Source organism: Peromyscus eremicus, chromosome 13, assembly GCF_949786415.1.
Source record: "Peromyscus eremicus chromosome 13, PerEre_H2_v1, whole genome shotgun sequence".
In the NCBI taxonomy this organism is placed as follows: Eukaryota; Metazoa; Chordata; class Mammalia; order Rodentia; family Cricetidae; genus Peromyscus; species Peromyscus eremicus.
Window position 1 is genome coordinate 39,794,156 of NC_081429.1, and position 16,240 is coordinate 39,810,395.

The 16,240-nt window shown below is 44.3% G+C and overlaps 1 protein-coding gene across 8 annotated transcripts in view; it reads left to right on the forward strand.

Moving 5' to 3' along the window:
- Fn1 (fibronectin 1) overlaps positions 1-16,240 on the forward strand; it is a 73,206-nt gene that overhangs the window by 21,354 nt on the left and 35,612 nt on the right. For all 8 annotated transcript variants that reach the window (XM_059278056.1, XM_059278058.1, XM_059278061.1 and 5 more), the window contains exons 14-23: positions 1,776-1,953; positions 2,205-2,381; positions 3,582-3,710; positions 3,929-4,018; positions 4,750-4,944; positions 5,833-6,105; positions 7,581-7,847; positions 12,809-12,903; positions 14,232-14,400; positions 15,148-15,234. In XM_059278056.1, coding sequence (XP_059134039.1) covers positions 1,776-1,953; positions 2,205-2,381; positions 3,582-3,710; positions 3,929-4,018; positions 4,750-4,944; positions 5,833-6,105; positions 7,581-7,847; positions 12,809-12,903; positions 14,232-14,400; positions 15,148-15,234 — 1,660 coding nt within the window. The remainder of the gene's footprint in view (positions 1-1,775; positions 1,954-2,204; positions 2,382-3,581; positions 3,711-3,928; positions 4,019-4,749; positions 4,945-5,832; positions 6,106-7,580; positions 7,848-12,808; positions 12,904-14,231; positions 14,401-15,147; positions 15,235-16,240) is intronic.

Below are 16,240 nucleotides of genomic sequence, written 5' to 3' on the forward strand. Positions count from 1 at the left end.
ACACTATTTTAGAAAGGAGAAAAATGTGCTTTCTAAAATCAAATCTTGTCCAATTGTAAATAATCCAAGACAACAAAAAACATTTGACTTGTGACATTAACTCACGCAGTGAATTTAAACTCTTTGGGGGAAATCCATGCTGTTGAGATCATTCTTTTTCTTCACTTGCACTGTGTGTTCCATCATCTTGAGTAGTCAGTCGCCAGCTTAACATCTGGCAATGTCGATCAATCCGTGATGTTTTTCTCCCCTTCAATAGCTCCTGTCCCTCTTCATCTTTTTATTTTATCACCATTTCTATTTACTTTGAACTTAACTCTGAAGTTTTTTTGCAAAGCCACTACAAAAGGGACATTTCCAGATAGGTATGAAGTATCCGTGGAATTGAGACATCCGCACATTTGATTAAATTCTTTTGAGTATTTTTTGGTTTGGGTTTTGCTGTGCTTTGAGACGTGTCATTTGGCAAAAACTGGTTTCATATTCCTTTTGTAGCTGCAGATCTTGAACTGCTTCTGCCTGGTGCTTGGTGTCAGGTGTGGTTCATCTCCCCCTCTAGGTGGAGCTGGAGGTTGAACTCAGGCCATGCTAGGCAAACACTCTACCAACTGAGCCCCACCCATAGGTCTCCTTAAAATTTTAACCAAGAAGTCCTTTTTGGTTCTTGTTTTTGTTTTGTTTTTATGTAGGCAATCTGAGAGTTTACATGCTGATATTTTCTTCTGATGGCCAAGAAAGCTTACATTGTATAGAAGTTTATTGCTAATTTTTAAACTAACATAACGGCTAATTTCAATTTCTTTCAGCATATTTGAGCTAAAACTTAAATTTAAAGGATACTTGGACCACTTCCATTTATCTTCAGAATATAAACTGGCCCTAGAACATTTGAAGTATCTACAAACTTGATTGGATAACCTTTTTTTAAAAAAAAAATCTCCAGGCATTAAACATGTATTTGATATTTAAACCGCTTTAGAATATTTACACTTAAAAGGATTTCTTGTTTGAAGTCTGGGTGTTTCTTTTCCACACAATCTATTGCAATGAGTTTTGTGGTCCATGACATATTAATGAGGTTGGACAGGATATAAGAATGTAAACCGGAGGGAAAAGATTAAATAAACTGAACTATATTCTTCTGCAGTCTTTCCCAAAGTTGGCTAACCGCTCTTGATGGGTTGTTCATTTCCAAGGATGAGTCACACAACCAGACAAGTTGAATCTTGTTTGTGATGGCCCCAGGATCTGAGTCAAGGCAATGTTATGCTTTCCAGAGTCTCTGTAAGGCCAGAAACTTGAACTGTATCCCACCAAGTTGAAAGATAGAGTGTGTGGCCTTTTCTCACTTCAGAGAGAAATGGGTCTTGGTTTACTGGAAAAGTTGAGGGAGGCTGAGTTGAGGATGCTGGTATTAAATTATTCAATAATTAGCCATGAGGAAGGTATTCAGCACCTCAACTGTGTGACTCTGAAAAACATCATTTAACTGTTTCTCCGTCTGTAAAGTGGGAGCAGTGAAGCTCTTCACTTCTGGCAGGGAGATGAAGATTAGCAGGAGAAACAAACAAACCACCCCGGGCACACAGTAAACTACTCGGCCTAGCCATTAATTAACATCCACAAACTCAGTAGAGGCCGCTCTGAACCGAATCGTTTTCTTCCAAAATGGAGCTGTGAGAATCCTTGATCCTTCTTGGAAGATTACTGAACACCACCTTGGAGGGATTATCCTCGCCAACGCTTGGGCCGTGTTTTTCTTTTTAAATTGTCAGAAAACCTCTGTGGGCCGCTGGAAGGAAGCTACCATTCCAGGCCACCTCAATTCCTACACCATCAAAGGCCTGACCCCAGGTGTGGTATATGAGGGTCAGCTCATCAGCATCCAGCAGTACGGGCACAGAGAAGTGACACGATTTGACTTCACCACCAGTGCTAGCACGCCTGTGACCAGTACGTATCCAGCGTCTTTGGGGCTGGGTGCCATCCTTGGGACTGGGTGCCATCCTTGGGGCTGGGTGCCATCTTTGGGACTGTGCCCACATTGCTCGGACACGGGCTCCTCGCAGAAGGATCTCTCCTTCTCGGCCGCTTCCTTTTGTGAACGGTGCCTGCATTTTCTTTTTGACATCCTCCGAGCACAGAGAGGGTGGGTGAGCATTCTAGCTACTCAGACGGCTTGTGTTCATTCCCCTTTTCTCTAGGCAACACAGTGACAGGAGAGACCGCGCCCTACTCGCCCGTGGTGGCCACTTCTGAGTCTGTCACTGAAATCACAGCCAGCAGCTTTGTGGTCTCCTGGGTCTCGGCTTCCGACACCGTGTCGGGATTCCGGGTGGAGTATGAGCTGAGCGAGGAGGGAGATGAGCCACGGTACCTTGGTGAGTAGAACGTGTGGTTGGCTCAGCGTAGGTTAATTGATACTTGGCTTGGGAGAATTTTGGTCTCTGGAACGACTCCACAGTTCAAACTGAAGACACTCCCATGCTGTTAAAGTCAGGAGAAGGGTAGATCCTCTCTGACCAGGCCGGGATTCCCTGAGCACCTTGTTTGTCTCTGTTGCTGCTTATTTTTATTTTTTTATTTCTTTAAATTTTTTTGTTTTTTTTCCAAGACAAGGTTTCTTTGTGTAGCTTTGCGCCTTTTCTGAAACTTGCTTTGTAGGCCAGGCTGGCCTCGAACTCACAGAGATCCACCTGCCTCTGCCTCCCGAGTGCTGGGATTAAAGGCGTGCACCACCATCACCACCACCACTACCACCACCACCACCACCACCACCACCACCACCCGGCGCTGTTTATTTTTCATTTGTCTGCATACGGGACCAGAATGAGACCTGCAGTTGACAATGTTATGTTTTAGGCTTGCATAGTTACCGTCTTGTACGCTTTTTAAATATCCCAGTGATTAGGGATCTTCTAAGTTTACTGGTGCCGGTGAGTAAGGGGCTCAGTGAGTAGAGGTCCTCACTTCCAAGCCTGACGACCTGAGTTCAATCCCAGGGTGGAAGGAGAGGATTGAGTCCCACAGGTTGTTTGACTCCTAGTCCTCTGACCCCCATCGTGTGCTGTGGCGTGCATACCAGACCCCCCCATGTCCAGTAAATACTTGTGTGAATGGGACCCAGATCATAAAAATGAATGTCCTAGCTGGGTGGGTGGCAGTGGTGCACGCCTTTAATTGAAGCACTTGGGAGGCAGAGGCAGGTGGATCTCTATGAGTTTGGGGCCAGCCTGGTCTACAGAGTGAGTTCAGGACAGTCAGGACTGTTACACAGAGAAACCCTGTCTTGAAAATAAAAATAAATAAATAAGTAAGTAAGTAAATAAATAAATATGAATATTCTTCCAACTTCCACCCATGGCTACTATCCTGATTTCTAACAATAGCTCTATTTAAAATATCAGATGGAGGTTATTAAAAACTATACATCTTTGGGGAAGAAATGGAAAATGAAAGAATACACATTGGAAATTGCAGCCTACTCACTAGTATTCCTCCCAGTCTTACGAATACAGAGTTCTTAGAAGCCAGAGAAGGTTGGTTTGCTCCGGCCACTGACCTCTCCCTTTATTTCAAAGATCTTCCAAGCACGGCCACTTCTGTGAACATCCCTGACCTGCTCCCAGGCAGAAAGTACATTGTCAATGTCTATCAGATATCTGAAGAGGGAAAGCAGAGCTTGATCCTGTCCACATCACAGACGACAGGTATGTGTGCACTCTAAATCGTGTTCAAAGAATCTTTTGGTGTGGGATATGATGGGTGATACGATACATATGTGTGTAATCCCAGGCTCGGGAGGCCGAGGCTGTTTCAGACTAGTGTACGTTACAAGACAACTGTTTTAAAAAACAAATTTTTGAAGGCCCTTTTACTAGAAAGCATGGGCTTGTAGCAATATTGACTGACTTTCTTTTTCTGTTAGCACCCGATGCCCCTCCAGATCCTACCGTGGACCAGGTTGATGATACTTCAATTGTTGTTCGGTGGAGCAGACCCCAGGCACCCATCACAGGTCATTCTTGGCTTCTGTGTTTACTTGGATATATAGATGTGGAAGGAGAAAATTCTAACTAGACTGGCATCATCTTTAAATCTCCCATTTAAGTGGTTAGAAGTGTGTGTGTGTGTGTGTGTGTGTGTGTGTGTGTGTGTGTGTGTGTACTTCAAATCTTCCAGGGCTACTTCATTATGGATTGTTTTCCCTCAAATCCATTTTTCACCCCACCCCAACACGTGCACATACAGCCAGTGAAGCCAGCCCGCCCCATGGCCCATTGAAGCAGTTTCTAAGGGTTGCAGAGGTGGACTCTTCCTGCAAACCTGATGTTCACTGCTGGAGAGGGAGTGGGGCTGCTGCTTCCCCATCATCAGTGAGGGTCCCCAAAGCTGCAGACAGTGCTCAGGCTCCTTCCTCAGTTGTCTCCCCCATCCACAGCTCCAAGAAGAGAAATGGGAGTACTATGAATATCTCACCCCATGGCTTCACTAATTGACATTTGTTAAGGATCCTGTCTTCAAGGACGTTTATTGTTAAAAGATTTGTATCACTGTTCTTATCTCTGTGCTCGTCAGTCCTTATATGGTAGGAAATGATAACACTAAAAGACCCCGAAAGAATCTTGCTGATTCTTAACAAACTGTCAAACAAAATGCAGAGGGCCATTAGAAAGGAGAGATTTATTATTTGTCTAGCCTCGGCTTCAGAAGACTATGTATCTAGACACTTTCCTCCTAAACCTGCAGGGTACAGAATCGTCTATTCACCCTCGGTTGAAGGGAGCAGCACAGAGCTCAACCTTCCTGAAACTGCCAACTCCGTCACCCTCAGTGACCTCCAGCCTGGTGTGCAGTACAACATCACCATCTATGCTGTGGAGGAAAACCAAGAGAGCACACCCGTGTTCATCCAGCAAGAGACTACCGGCATCCCACGGCCCGGTAACTTAAAAACACCACCTCTCCTGCTGTCTGATCTTGTAGGTCTGGACCAGACAGCAGCTCTAACCTTCCAGGGGAAGATAAAACCTAGGTGGATTAAATTCATTCCCTTAGCCTCCAGGGAGGACGGAAGTGCAAGTCACGTGACAGGTCCCTGAGAGCGAACTGTATTGTCTCTGTCAACAGTTTCTACATTGCCGCCACCTAAATCAGCGGTTCTCACCCTTCCTAATGCTGCGACCCTTTAATACAGTTCCTCATGTTGTGACCCCCAACCATAACATTATTTTCATTGCTACTTCATAACTTACTTTGCCACTGTTATGAATCATAAGCATATGTGTTTTCTCATGGTCTTTGGCGACCCCTGTGAAAGCGTCATTCGACCCCAAGGGGGTCTCAGCCTACAGGTGGAGTACTGCTAATCTAAATGCTGAAATATCAACACTAGGAAGGAACTTATCAAAGACAACTATTAGGTTTTCTGGTTAAAAACTGGCAAGGTCTCATCTTATTTTTCCTAAGACACCCAAGAACTACTTAATCTGTTCTCTGAACAACCATCAAATGAGCCAATTAAACAAATATACCAGTTTTTCTGGAAGCATCTTAAAGTGAAAGCATTTTTATTTTGTGTATTTACTTCAACTTCTTGCTTTTATGCCTATCTGTAGACACTAGATAAAGATTCCAACATCAGTTAAACTAACCAGGAATATCTACACACACACACACAAAAAAAAAAATCTCATTTTTTGAGTAAGAAGGAAAAGCCAGTATTGGCCAAGAGCGGATGGGTCTAAGAAATGCCTCGATTGTTCAGGGAGTAGACTTTTAGCCACAACCCGCAGTGGGAATTTGGAATGACACATTTCTCTTGTCTGCTAGATAAAGTTCCCCCTCCCAAGGACCTACAGTTCGTGGAAGTGACGGATGTGAAAGTCACCATCATGTGGACCCCTCCTGATAGTGCGGTGACTGGCTACCGCGTGGATGTCCTCCCTGTCAACCTGCCTGGGGAACACGGACAGAGACTGCCTGTCAGCAGGAACACCTTTGCCGAAATCACCGGGCTGACCCCTGGGGTCACTTACCAGTTCAGCATCTTTGCCGTGAACCAGGGCAGGGAAAGCAAGCCTCTGACTGCGCAGCAGACCACCAGTATGTCCTCTTCCTGCCTGTCTGTCTGTCCTTTTGCCGTGCCTCCAGGCTCTACACCCTCAGTTCTGCCTGTGATACACCACATGCTACTCACTCCCAGGTTCATGGCTTAGGGTTCATAAAACATCCAGCAGGAAAGAATGTTGAAGGTAGAAAGAAACAAGGGTTCCAAGGATGCTGACTGTAACATACACACCGCTTCCCACATGTGTACCACACCCAACATGCACACCACTTCTAACATGCACACTGCTTCTCACATGTGTACCACATCCAACATGCACACCACTTCTAACATGCACACTGCTTCTCACATGTGTACCACATCCAACATGCACACCACTTCTAACATGCACACCACTTCTAACATGCACATGCAGGCAGTTGCAATGTAGGAAGGAGAGCATTTAAGAGAGTTAGAAAAAGTTTTCTTTGCTAATGGAGACATGGAGGTGCAATTTCAGTGCATCTCTGTCTTCCTTCTCTTCCTCCTTCTCCCCCTCCCTCCCTGTCTCTTTCTTTTATCCTTGGTGCTGGGAATCAACAGTGCTCCACCAATGTTCCCAGCCCTTAAGTACATTTGTTTGTATGTGTAATGAGATATATCTATATCAAAGTTAAAGTGTAGTCTCTTAATACTACAGTAGAATTTGAGACAAGCAGATGCCAGGCAGACAGGGGTGTGTAGCTCAGGAGATGGGAAGAAACTTCAGGTCCTTTTCAGCCCTGTGTCCAGGAAGTGACTGAAGTGTGTCTGAACTGCCTTTTGGATTCCAAAGCTCATGCTCTCATAGGACACACAACCGTCTCTGGAAAGTTCCTAAAAGATATTTTAAGTTCCCATGGGAAACCCAGTTATCATCCTCACAAAGGAAAGTGATGATCTATGTGATTCCTTCTGGTCGTAGAAGTTCCCCACCGTCCCACCATGAGACTGGGGTCCTGCGTGTCTGTTTCAGTTGTTGCAATCAGGTCCCTGTGAGAGAGCTTTTCTTTCTCCAGAGGAGGACTAGTCGGTCAACAGTACGTTAATTAGTGTATTGCCTGCAATCTGGACCAAGCTGTCCTTGCCCTGAGCCTGTTCCTCCCTTAACCTTTCCTGCCCAAAGCAAATTGTGGGGTTTGCAAAGTGTTTTGCTTTAAAAAAAACATGCTGTCACTCCAGCGTAGCTATAATTTCCAAGGGTGGTGGTGGGTAAATCTTGCTGAGAAAATTAGCCTTCCTAAAGATGACGGGCCAGTGAAAAAGGTCAGTGAATTCTCATAACTGACAGAGTTTTGGCAAAGTTCTACACTACCCTCAGTCCCCAAGAACCTCAGTTTCCAGGGATGTGGCTCTCTAGTTTCAACCTTGAGGAGTGAAAACTTGGAATATTTAATCAAGCTGGAGACTCTCCGCGTGGTAATTATTGACCTAAACATTTCTTGACATATTTCATCTTGTTTTTTGTTTTTTGTTTTTTTTTTTTCCCCAGAACTTGATGCTCCCACTAACCTTCAGTTTGTCAATGAAAGTGACAGAACGGTTCTGGTGACCTGGACCCCACCTCGGGCCCGGATAGCAGGCTACCGACTGACAGTGGGCCTGACTCGGGGAGGCCAGCCCAAGCAGTACAACGTGGGACCCTCAGCCTCCAAGTATCCCCTGAGAAATCTGCAGCCTGGGTCTGAGTACACTGTGACCCTGGTGGCCGTGAAAGGCAACCAGCAGAGCCCCAAAGCCACCGGAGTCTTTACTACCCGTAAGCTGAAATTCAAAAGCCTTTCCTGAGGGAAGCTACGTGTTCTTAACGATGCTGGGTTTTTTCTGTCCTTCTACGCTTTGAAAGTTAATTTAAAAACCATAGTGCGTCATTTATAGTAGTACCTCTGAAAGTGTGCTGTGGACTGCCTGGTGGTCTGGGAATATTTGTTACTGATACGGCACCTCGCCAGAATGGGTATCACAGCACATGGCCTTGGCTTGGGCTGATAAATGTTTGGAAGCAAGATTTCCTTGCTGAAGGAAGCAGTGTGTGGATTTGAAGGTATTTCCAAGTTCCTTCTGTCCTCCTGGACTAATAACACTGTGAGTCAGGAGGGCTTGGGAGATGGCTCAGTGGATAAAGTCCGCGCTGGTTACGCGTGAGGACCTGAGTTCGGTTCCCTAGCACGGACATAAAAAGCCAGGTGCAGTAGTGAATACTTGTAGTCCTAGCATTGGGAGACAGAGACAAGAGGATCTGGAGAGGCGGACAGCCAGTCTTGCTAGTCAGTTACTCCAGGTTCTCAAAAACTAAGTGGCAGAAGCCTTGTGTGGTGGTGCGCGCCTTTTATCCCAGCACTCAGGAGGCAAAGGCAGGTGGATCTCTGTACACCAACCTGATGTACATAGCAAGTTCCAGAACATCAGGACTACATAGGAGACCCTGTCTTTAAAAAATATATATATATACATACATACATGCATGCATCTGTAGGTATGTATATATATGTGCGTGTATATATGTGTATATATATATATCATATACACATATATATTATATATGGTGGAGACTGATAGAGGAAGTTCCTTAATGCTGACCTCTGTCTTCCTCACAGACTTCAGGGACATGTAGAGCACACACACATGCATATACACACAAAGAAGAAAATATTGACTAAATACTAACAGACAGAGTATAATCAGTATCTAATATAACTAGTATCATCACATTATTCTGGACATCAAAACAAACACCACCCCGGACACCAGCAAATAGACTGAGAGGTTAAGCCAGTGATTTCTTGGAGAGCCTGGACTGCTTCAGGCTCTAGTACCTCACAGAGCTGAGACCTGGTTTCCTCTTCTCTAAACTGTAAACTCCACGGAGAGGAAAAAAAATACAAGAATTTCTGGCCATGGCTATCCTTTTACTCAACATTTTAGAGGAAATGGCCTTAAAGCTCTTATTTAGCTACATCCCAATAAAGGCGAGTATTCCCAAGCTCTGTCTCTACTAAGTGCGCTCCATTTACATGACAAAGGATTATGAGGCTGTTGCTTGCTGAGCACTTATTTGTTATTTTCAGCCTGACACCTTGAATTATGGAAGCACCTACCATAAGCATGCTCTCTTCAGTTATTGCTGCGTGCCCCTCGTTCTCGGCTTTCCGGGAGCTTTCAACAAGTCTTCTTTGACTGATTTTAAAATATGGATTCACAAAAGCGTTAAAATGTAATCTAAGCCGGGCGTGGTGGTGGTGCACACCTTTAACCCCAGCCCTCAGTAGGTAGATGCAGGTGGATCTCTGTGAGTTCAAGGCCAGCCTGGTCTACATTAGGGAGATCCTGAGCAGCCAAGGATATGTAGAGAGACCCTGTCTCAAAAAAAAAAAAAAAAAAAAGAAAAAAAGAAATATATATATATATATATAAACAATAATCTAGAAAACTTTAGTTTGTAAATTACTCTGGAATTTCTCAAAGAAGATTCTTGTCAGCTGTCCCCCATGGGAATCTATAATTTACCACAAACTTACTTGCCTGTTTATTTGGTGTGAGTTTAAACAACGAAGGCTCTTTCCTATGAATTTGCTAATCACAGGCAAGTGAAGTCTGCTTTTAGTTTGCAAGAGAATTCATTTTAAATTTTTGCTATTTTATGTTGCCTGGTTTTGAGATAGCCTAAGATCCACTCTCATGGAGTTAATGTCTGTTTTTTCTTGCAAATACCCATTTTTTTTTTTAATAGATGTCCTTCAAGTGAATCAGCTTGGAGGTTTCAATGCACATTACCTCTTACTAGGTGGCTTCTGGGAGTAATAGTAAAATTTGAAGACAGCTGAAGATTAATTAACATACTTCATTCTACATAGTGTACTTTCCCAAAACTTTTGAGTAGATGAGTAATTGAAGGATAAATTGTTTAAAAACAAAACAAAACAAAACAAACAAACAAACAAAAAAAACAGCTCAATGAGGCTCAGACTTAAATAAACCAATGTAAGCAAGGGGTAACACAAGTCCATCTGAACCTCAAATAGTCTCTGGCTGTAAACATCAGCAGGGCCAATGAACTTTAATTTCGGGAGCTTTAGTAAATCTGGATTTACTCCTGTAGGGAGGGCATATTTTTATCTCTCCACAGTCAGATTGCTCCTTACCTAACAGCCCCTGCCAGAACCCATAATTCATACTTACAGGCACATCCTTTGTCTGACATCAGTTTGTGGGTTTGTGGTTTGCTGATTTTCCTGTAATCGGCTGCCTAGGCAAGGTAGTATCGTCTCGAGATGGGAAGATTTTACTGCTGGGCTCTAGCAATAGAAAAATACCTTGACCAGGTGAAAGAAATGGACTGCTCTGAGTTTTGTTTGTTTACTTTGGTCCACAACCCCCTATTGGTGAAATTATTAAGGCCACTCCACGTAGTTAAAAGGGAGATTTATTTAATGGTGTAACTTACAAATGAAGGGATAGGTAGGTTGAGGGTTCTGGGAAAGACGCAGTGCAGTCCGGCGGTGTTTTCTGGAGAACTCTCCTTGGTCTACCCCTAGCGTCCAGGGTCCAGGAACCAAGAGAGCCGGCGCATCCGGATCTCAGGTCTTCAGGGCCCTCTCTTGGCCCTGCCTTGTAGGCATGATAGTTACCAAAGCCTCAATGGGGGTTGGAACTTCCAGACCAAAGCTGGAATGGCTACCCACTACAACGCCCCTCCCCTCTCCCCCACTCCTAGACAGGGTTTCTCTGTGTAGCCCTTGCTGTTCTGGAACTTGCTTTGTAGACCAGGCTGGCCACAAACTCAGGGATCTGTGTGCCTCTGCTTCCCGAGTGCTGGGGAAGGATTATTCATTCTGAATTGTTTCGGGTGAGCAGTTAAAAATGGTCACCCAGGACTGGCTCAGGCGTGTAAAGTTGGCAGCAGGCGAGCAGTGTGTGATTTCAGGTCACCAACCGGAATTCCCTCAAATGCCATCAAAATGACATACCTGTGAACCGCCCACTAACACAGCAGGTAGTCAGTCAGTACAAGGCTTCAGTTCATCCACTACAGCAGTCTCTCCATAAGTCGGTGCATACATATTTGACTTACATTTCAAAATAAAAATGAAAAGTGAGACAAGAAATCCAAAATGAGAAGATAAAAATGGAAGAATTGTAATATTGGACCTGAATTCTCATGTCGTATTAAAAAAAATATGGAGCTGAGTACAGTGAGAGATGGAAACATTTTCTTCCTCGTTTGGGGCTGGGGATGGAGTGTAGTTGGAAGGGCATTTGCTTTCCTGGGTTTGATCTCCAGCATTTACACACAGTGTGTCATGGTGGTGCACTCCTGGGTTACAGGAAGTGGGGGAGGAGGTCAGGCTAGCCTGAGCTACACGAGACCCTGACTAAAGAAAGAAGGGAGAGAAAGAAACAAACAAGGAATTAATCCTTGTTTGTATGACTGGAGGGTAACTAGCCATTCATAATTTATGTAAATGCATTCTGTGGGGTTTATTCCAATAGGAAAAGAATTTGCCTGGAAAACAGAGGAAAGAGTGAGTGGGGCTATTAACATACTTAACAAACACCTTTGAATTTAACAACTCATATCTCGGTTTCTGGGGCCTTGCCGTTCTACATTTATAATCAAACCTGCAAGGTGTTTGAAAATGTTTATCTTAATTCTGTGTACATACTTCTCTTTTAAATTTTCATTTTTTAAAAAATAACCAGGCAGTGGTTGGCAGACACCTTTAGTCCCAGCGCTTGGGAGGCAGGTACAGGTGGATCTCTGCGAGTTCGAGGCCAGCCTGGTCTATAAAGTTAGTTCCAGGACAGCCAGGGCTACACAGAGAAACCCTGTCTCAAAACAAAAACAAAACAGAAAATAAAATAAAATAATGTGTGTATGTGTGTGGGAGGGGTGGGTATATACGTGGATGCTGGAAACTGAACGTAGGTCCTCTGCAGGAGCAGTGTTTGATCTTAACTGCTGAACCTTGTCTCTGGCCCATGCATTTAAAAAAAATCAGTATTTTCACTAAAAAAATTGATGGTGTTCTCAGGATACTAAGAGAATACGAAGCATACTTTCGTTGTAATTCCTGCTTCTGGTTGTTAGGTCCCAAATGTCTGTAGCATTATTATTCTGAATGATCCATCACATGCTTGAGGGACGGATCTTTAGAACTTGTAGCGCGTTTTTAGAGTGTCAGACTCTCTAATTGCATCGAAAAGTAATTTTGCACTATTGTGAAATAATTCGGCATGAAGCTACTTTGAGATTACCCCTGTAGTTTCATCTTTGTTCATAAGGATACAGAAACAGAATGACTACTTACTGGTTTTCGGTGAGCAGTTGTGTGTTTTTAAAGGGGTTTTGATATATGATATGATGAAACTATAACAGGTCATAAAAACCAAGAAATGGAAAGGGACTTACTTTGAGCTCACCTGGCCCCTTGTTTTACTTATGTTTGAGTGACGGGTCTTTGCCAGAGATTCAGGCCCCAGCCCAATGTTGGACGTGGAGAATCACCATACTGTTGTCTTCGGGCCCTGGGTGACATGGTGTTGCACGTTACTGATTATGAAGCAGTGATGTTCAGCTTCTCAGTCGATGAAGGAACCCGGGCTACATTCTCTGTCCACTTGCTGGTTAGACCAAGTTCTGGTGAAAATACTTGTGCGTCTGCAGTCCTGGCCAATGCCTACAAGCCTAAGGTTTTGAACGTCACGTTGGTTCCTTTACAGTGCAGCCTATGCGATCCATTCCACCATACAACACCGAGGTGACAGAGACGACCATTGTGATCACCTGGACCCCCGTTCCAAGGATTGGCTTCAAGGTGAGTCGAACATGTACCTCTCATGATAGAGCCCAGAAGTGCCTTCCCATTTCTGCCTATGGGAAAAACAGCCGCATGCTAGAGACGTGGGTTTTGTGAAGCCCTATGGTCGTACTCTAGGGCCTTGTGAGAGCAAGACCTTGCCTGCACTGCGGATTTTTTTTTTAAATTATTATTTTTTCCTCTATGGTCGTACTCCAGGGCCTTGTGAGAGCAAGACCTTGCCTGCACTGCGGATTTTTTTTTTTAATTATTATTTTTTCCTCTTTTGCAAAGGAAGAAAGCCATTAGCATGGGACTATAGAGCTTGTTGTTTTGTTTTGTTTTCTGTCCATCCCCCTAGGGAACTCCATTTTAAAAATAAAAGTATAGGAGAACTTCATTTGATGGGTTGCTCTAAATGGGTGTCAAGAAGCTCACGGAAGCCAATTTGGGGAGACCAATTAAACTTAGAGTCACTTCAAAATCACATTTTTATCCAATCAGTTTCCTCTCAACTTGTTCAAAGCCCTGTGGGTGAATTTCTTAATAGGAGTTAAAATTGAGGTCTTCGTTTTAGATTTCTGGAGTCATGTTCTTTCAAGTAATGATACCAGGGAAATGATGAATACAAATGAATATCTTTTAAAGACTCCATCCTTTGGCATTCAAAGGATGAAAAAAGAAATGTTTATTATGCCTGGAAATCAAAGCCTGATAGTTTGAAAGGAAGGAAAAAAAAATAGATCGAAGGTCACTTCATTTTTTTTAGTATGCAAATAGCCATATTGATGGCCATGTTACTCAAATACAGGAGCTCCTTAGGAAGACCGCCAATGCACCTTTTTAGTTTCCCTTAATAATGTCATTCAGAGTTGCAGCAGCTGCAGAGAATATGATGAATTTCTCTTGAGTCGAATACTGTTTGATAGTATTACCTAGGCTTTTGAAGTTATGAACACACTTCTTCATGGGAATGTGTTTTTCATTTCCAAGTGTCAGAGTAGCTGGTAATAACTAGAAAGTTAACTGTACGTGAGTAACTCATTAAAGGCAGAGCCTAGGGGATTTCTTCCCTGTGTACTGCTGGTATGTACCAGAAGGGTCTTCGTCAAACAGCTGTGAGGACATTTCTCTGGAACTTTCTATTATAAACGTCCCTGGTGCCCAAGGAAGACACTCTCCAGTTAATTGCAAAATAACTAAAGCGAACCCCCAACTTGTTACCCATCCAATAAAAAGCACAGTGTGGATTTTTCAAGGAGGTCTCACGGTGTTAGCGTACCTGCAAGCTCTTGGAAGCTCTGCGATGTTCATCCTTCATGCTGATTTTGCTTCCCTCCATCCAGCTGGGTGTACGACCAAGCGAGGGAGGCGAAGCACCCCGAGAAGTCACCTCGGAATCGGGGAGCATCGTTGTGTCTGGCTTGACTCCAGGCGTAGAATACACTTACACAATCCAAGTCTTGAGAGATGGCCAGGAGAGGGATGCACCGATTGTCAACAGGGTGGTGACGCGTAAGAAGACCTTTCCTCCTCCTTCTAACTTTTAAACTGTTTAAAAAGACTACAAAAGCCAGGTGTGGTCATGCATGCCTTCAGTCCTAGTGCTTGAGAGGTGAAGAAGGAGGATCGGGAGTTCAAGGCCAGCCTCACCTACACCAAAAGCTGGAGGCGGAAGAGCTGGTTGTCATAATGCACACCTCTAATCCCAGCAACGTAGGAGGCAGAAAGAGGCAGATAGCGGAGGGTTTGAGGCTAGCCTGGTCTGCATAGCGAGTTCTAGGCCAACCAGGGCTGCACAGTGAGAGCCTGTCTCAAAAAAGGGCAACAGATTCCTCTAATTCTTCTGATACTGGTGCCACAGCTTGCTTATGAGAACAGAAGAAGGAGAAGAGTCCACCCCCTAGCTACGTCATTAGAGTCTTCAGAATTTGATGTCGCTGGCTTAGCTGGTGTCTTGCCGTCCACAGCATTGGCACTGGAGATGTTCCTTCTGTGTCCAAAGTCCTCCAAACAGGCAGGATGAAGCAATTTCAGTAGTGGTACAATATAGCACTGATCTTAAAAAAACAATCCTCTATCAGAGGGTTACTGTCACTGTGTTTTTATAGTATACTTTCTCTATTTTTAATGATCCTAAAGGGAAGGGACAAAAGGGAGGGGAAAAAAGGAGAGAAGGATGGAGAGAGGCAGTAAAGGAAACATTTCACAAACCAAATGTTTTGTGCTCACTTTAACTTTTCGCTTTTCTTCTCTCTGTAGCACTGTCCCCGCCAACGAACCTGCACCTGGAGGCAAACCCTGACACTGGAGTCCTCACTGTCTCCTGGGAGAGGAGCACCACCCCAGGTGAGCGCAGGGGGGATCTGAGGGCACGTGTACACCAGCTCTCCACGACAGATTCCATTCAGAAACCAACGACCCAGCTCTCTCTCCACGAAGGGATACAGCAGTACAAGAGAGGTCATGACACGCACAGGGTGCTCACTACACGTAAACATGTCCGCATATTTTCTCACGTCACAGGCATGAGAGCAATCAAGTGTGAGGCTGTGGGGGAAAAGACAAATGGAGCCAAGATTTTGTTCAGTACGTTAGAAAATTCCCAAACAGGTTGGAGGGATGCTCTTCCAGAGGACCTGGGTTCCATTCCCATCACGCACATGGCAGCTCACAACTGTCTGTAAATCCAGTTCCAGGGGACCTGACACTCTTACACAGACATACATGCAGGCGAGACACCAATGCACAAAAAAGAAATAATTAAAAAAGAACCCGAACAAATGGCTAAAACTATAGCACATCATTTCTCTGGGGTGAGTTACCGTAAATCTTAAACAGACTCTTTCTTCATTGGAGTTTGATAAATCTCTTGGTATCTGGGTGAGGCTGGCTCCAGGATTTGCAATGATTCTGAAATCTGCAGCTGCTCACTCAGCCCATTACATAAAATGGTGATGTGCTCGCTTCTAACCTACACATTGCTCACGTACTTCACATCGTCTAGACTGCTTATAGCCTAAAATGCAGCCCGTGCTGTGGAGGTAGTTGTCCTACTGGGTTATTTCGGGGACAATAACAAGACAATGCGTGCACAGTACAGACCCAGATTGTTTTCAAATGTTTTTTTCTTATCCATGCCAGTTCTGTACACAGATGTGTAACTTAAGGATAGGTGATGAACTGCGCTCTACACAATGTAAGCGAGGCGGGGCTGGAGAGAGGGCTCGAGTGTGTAATAGGGGTTGCTGTACGAGCATGAGGATGTGAATTCGTCCCCAGCACCTACACAAAGAGCTGGACATGGCTGCACGAACACCTGTCATCCTGTTCTGGAGGAGGGAGAGAAGTAGGC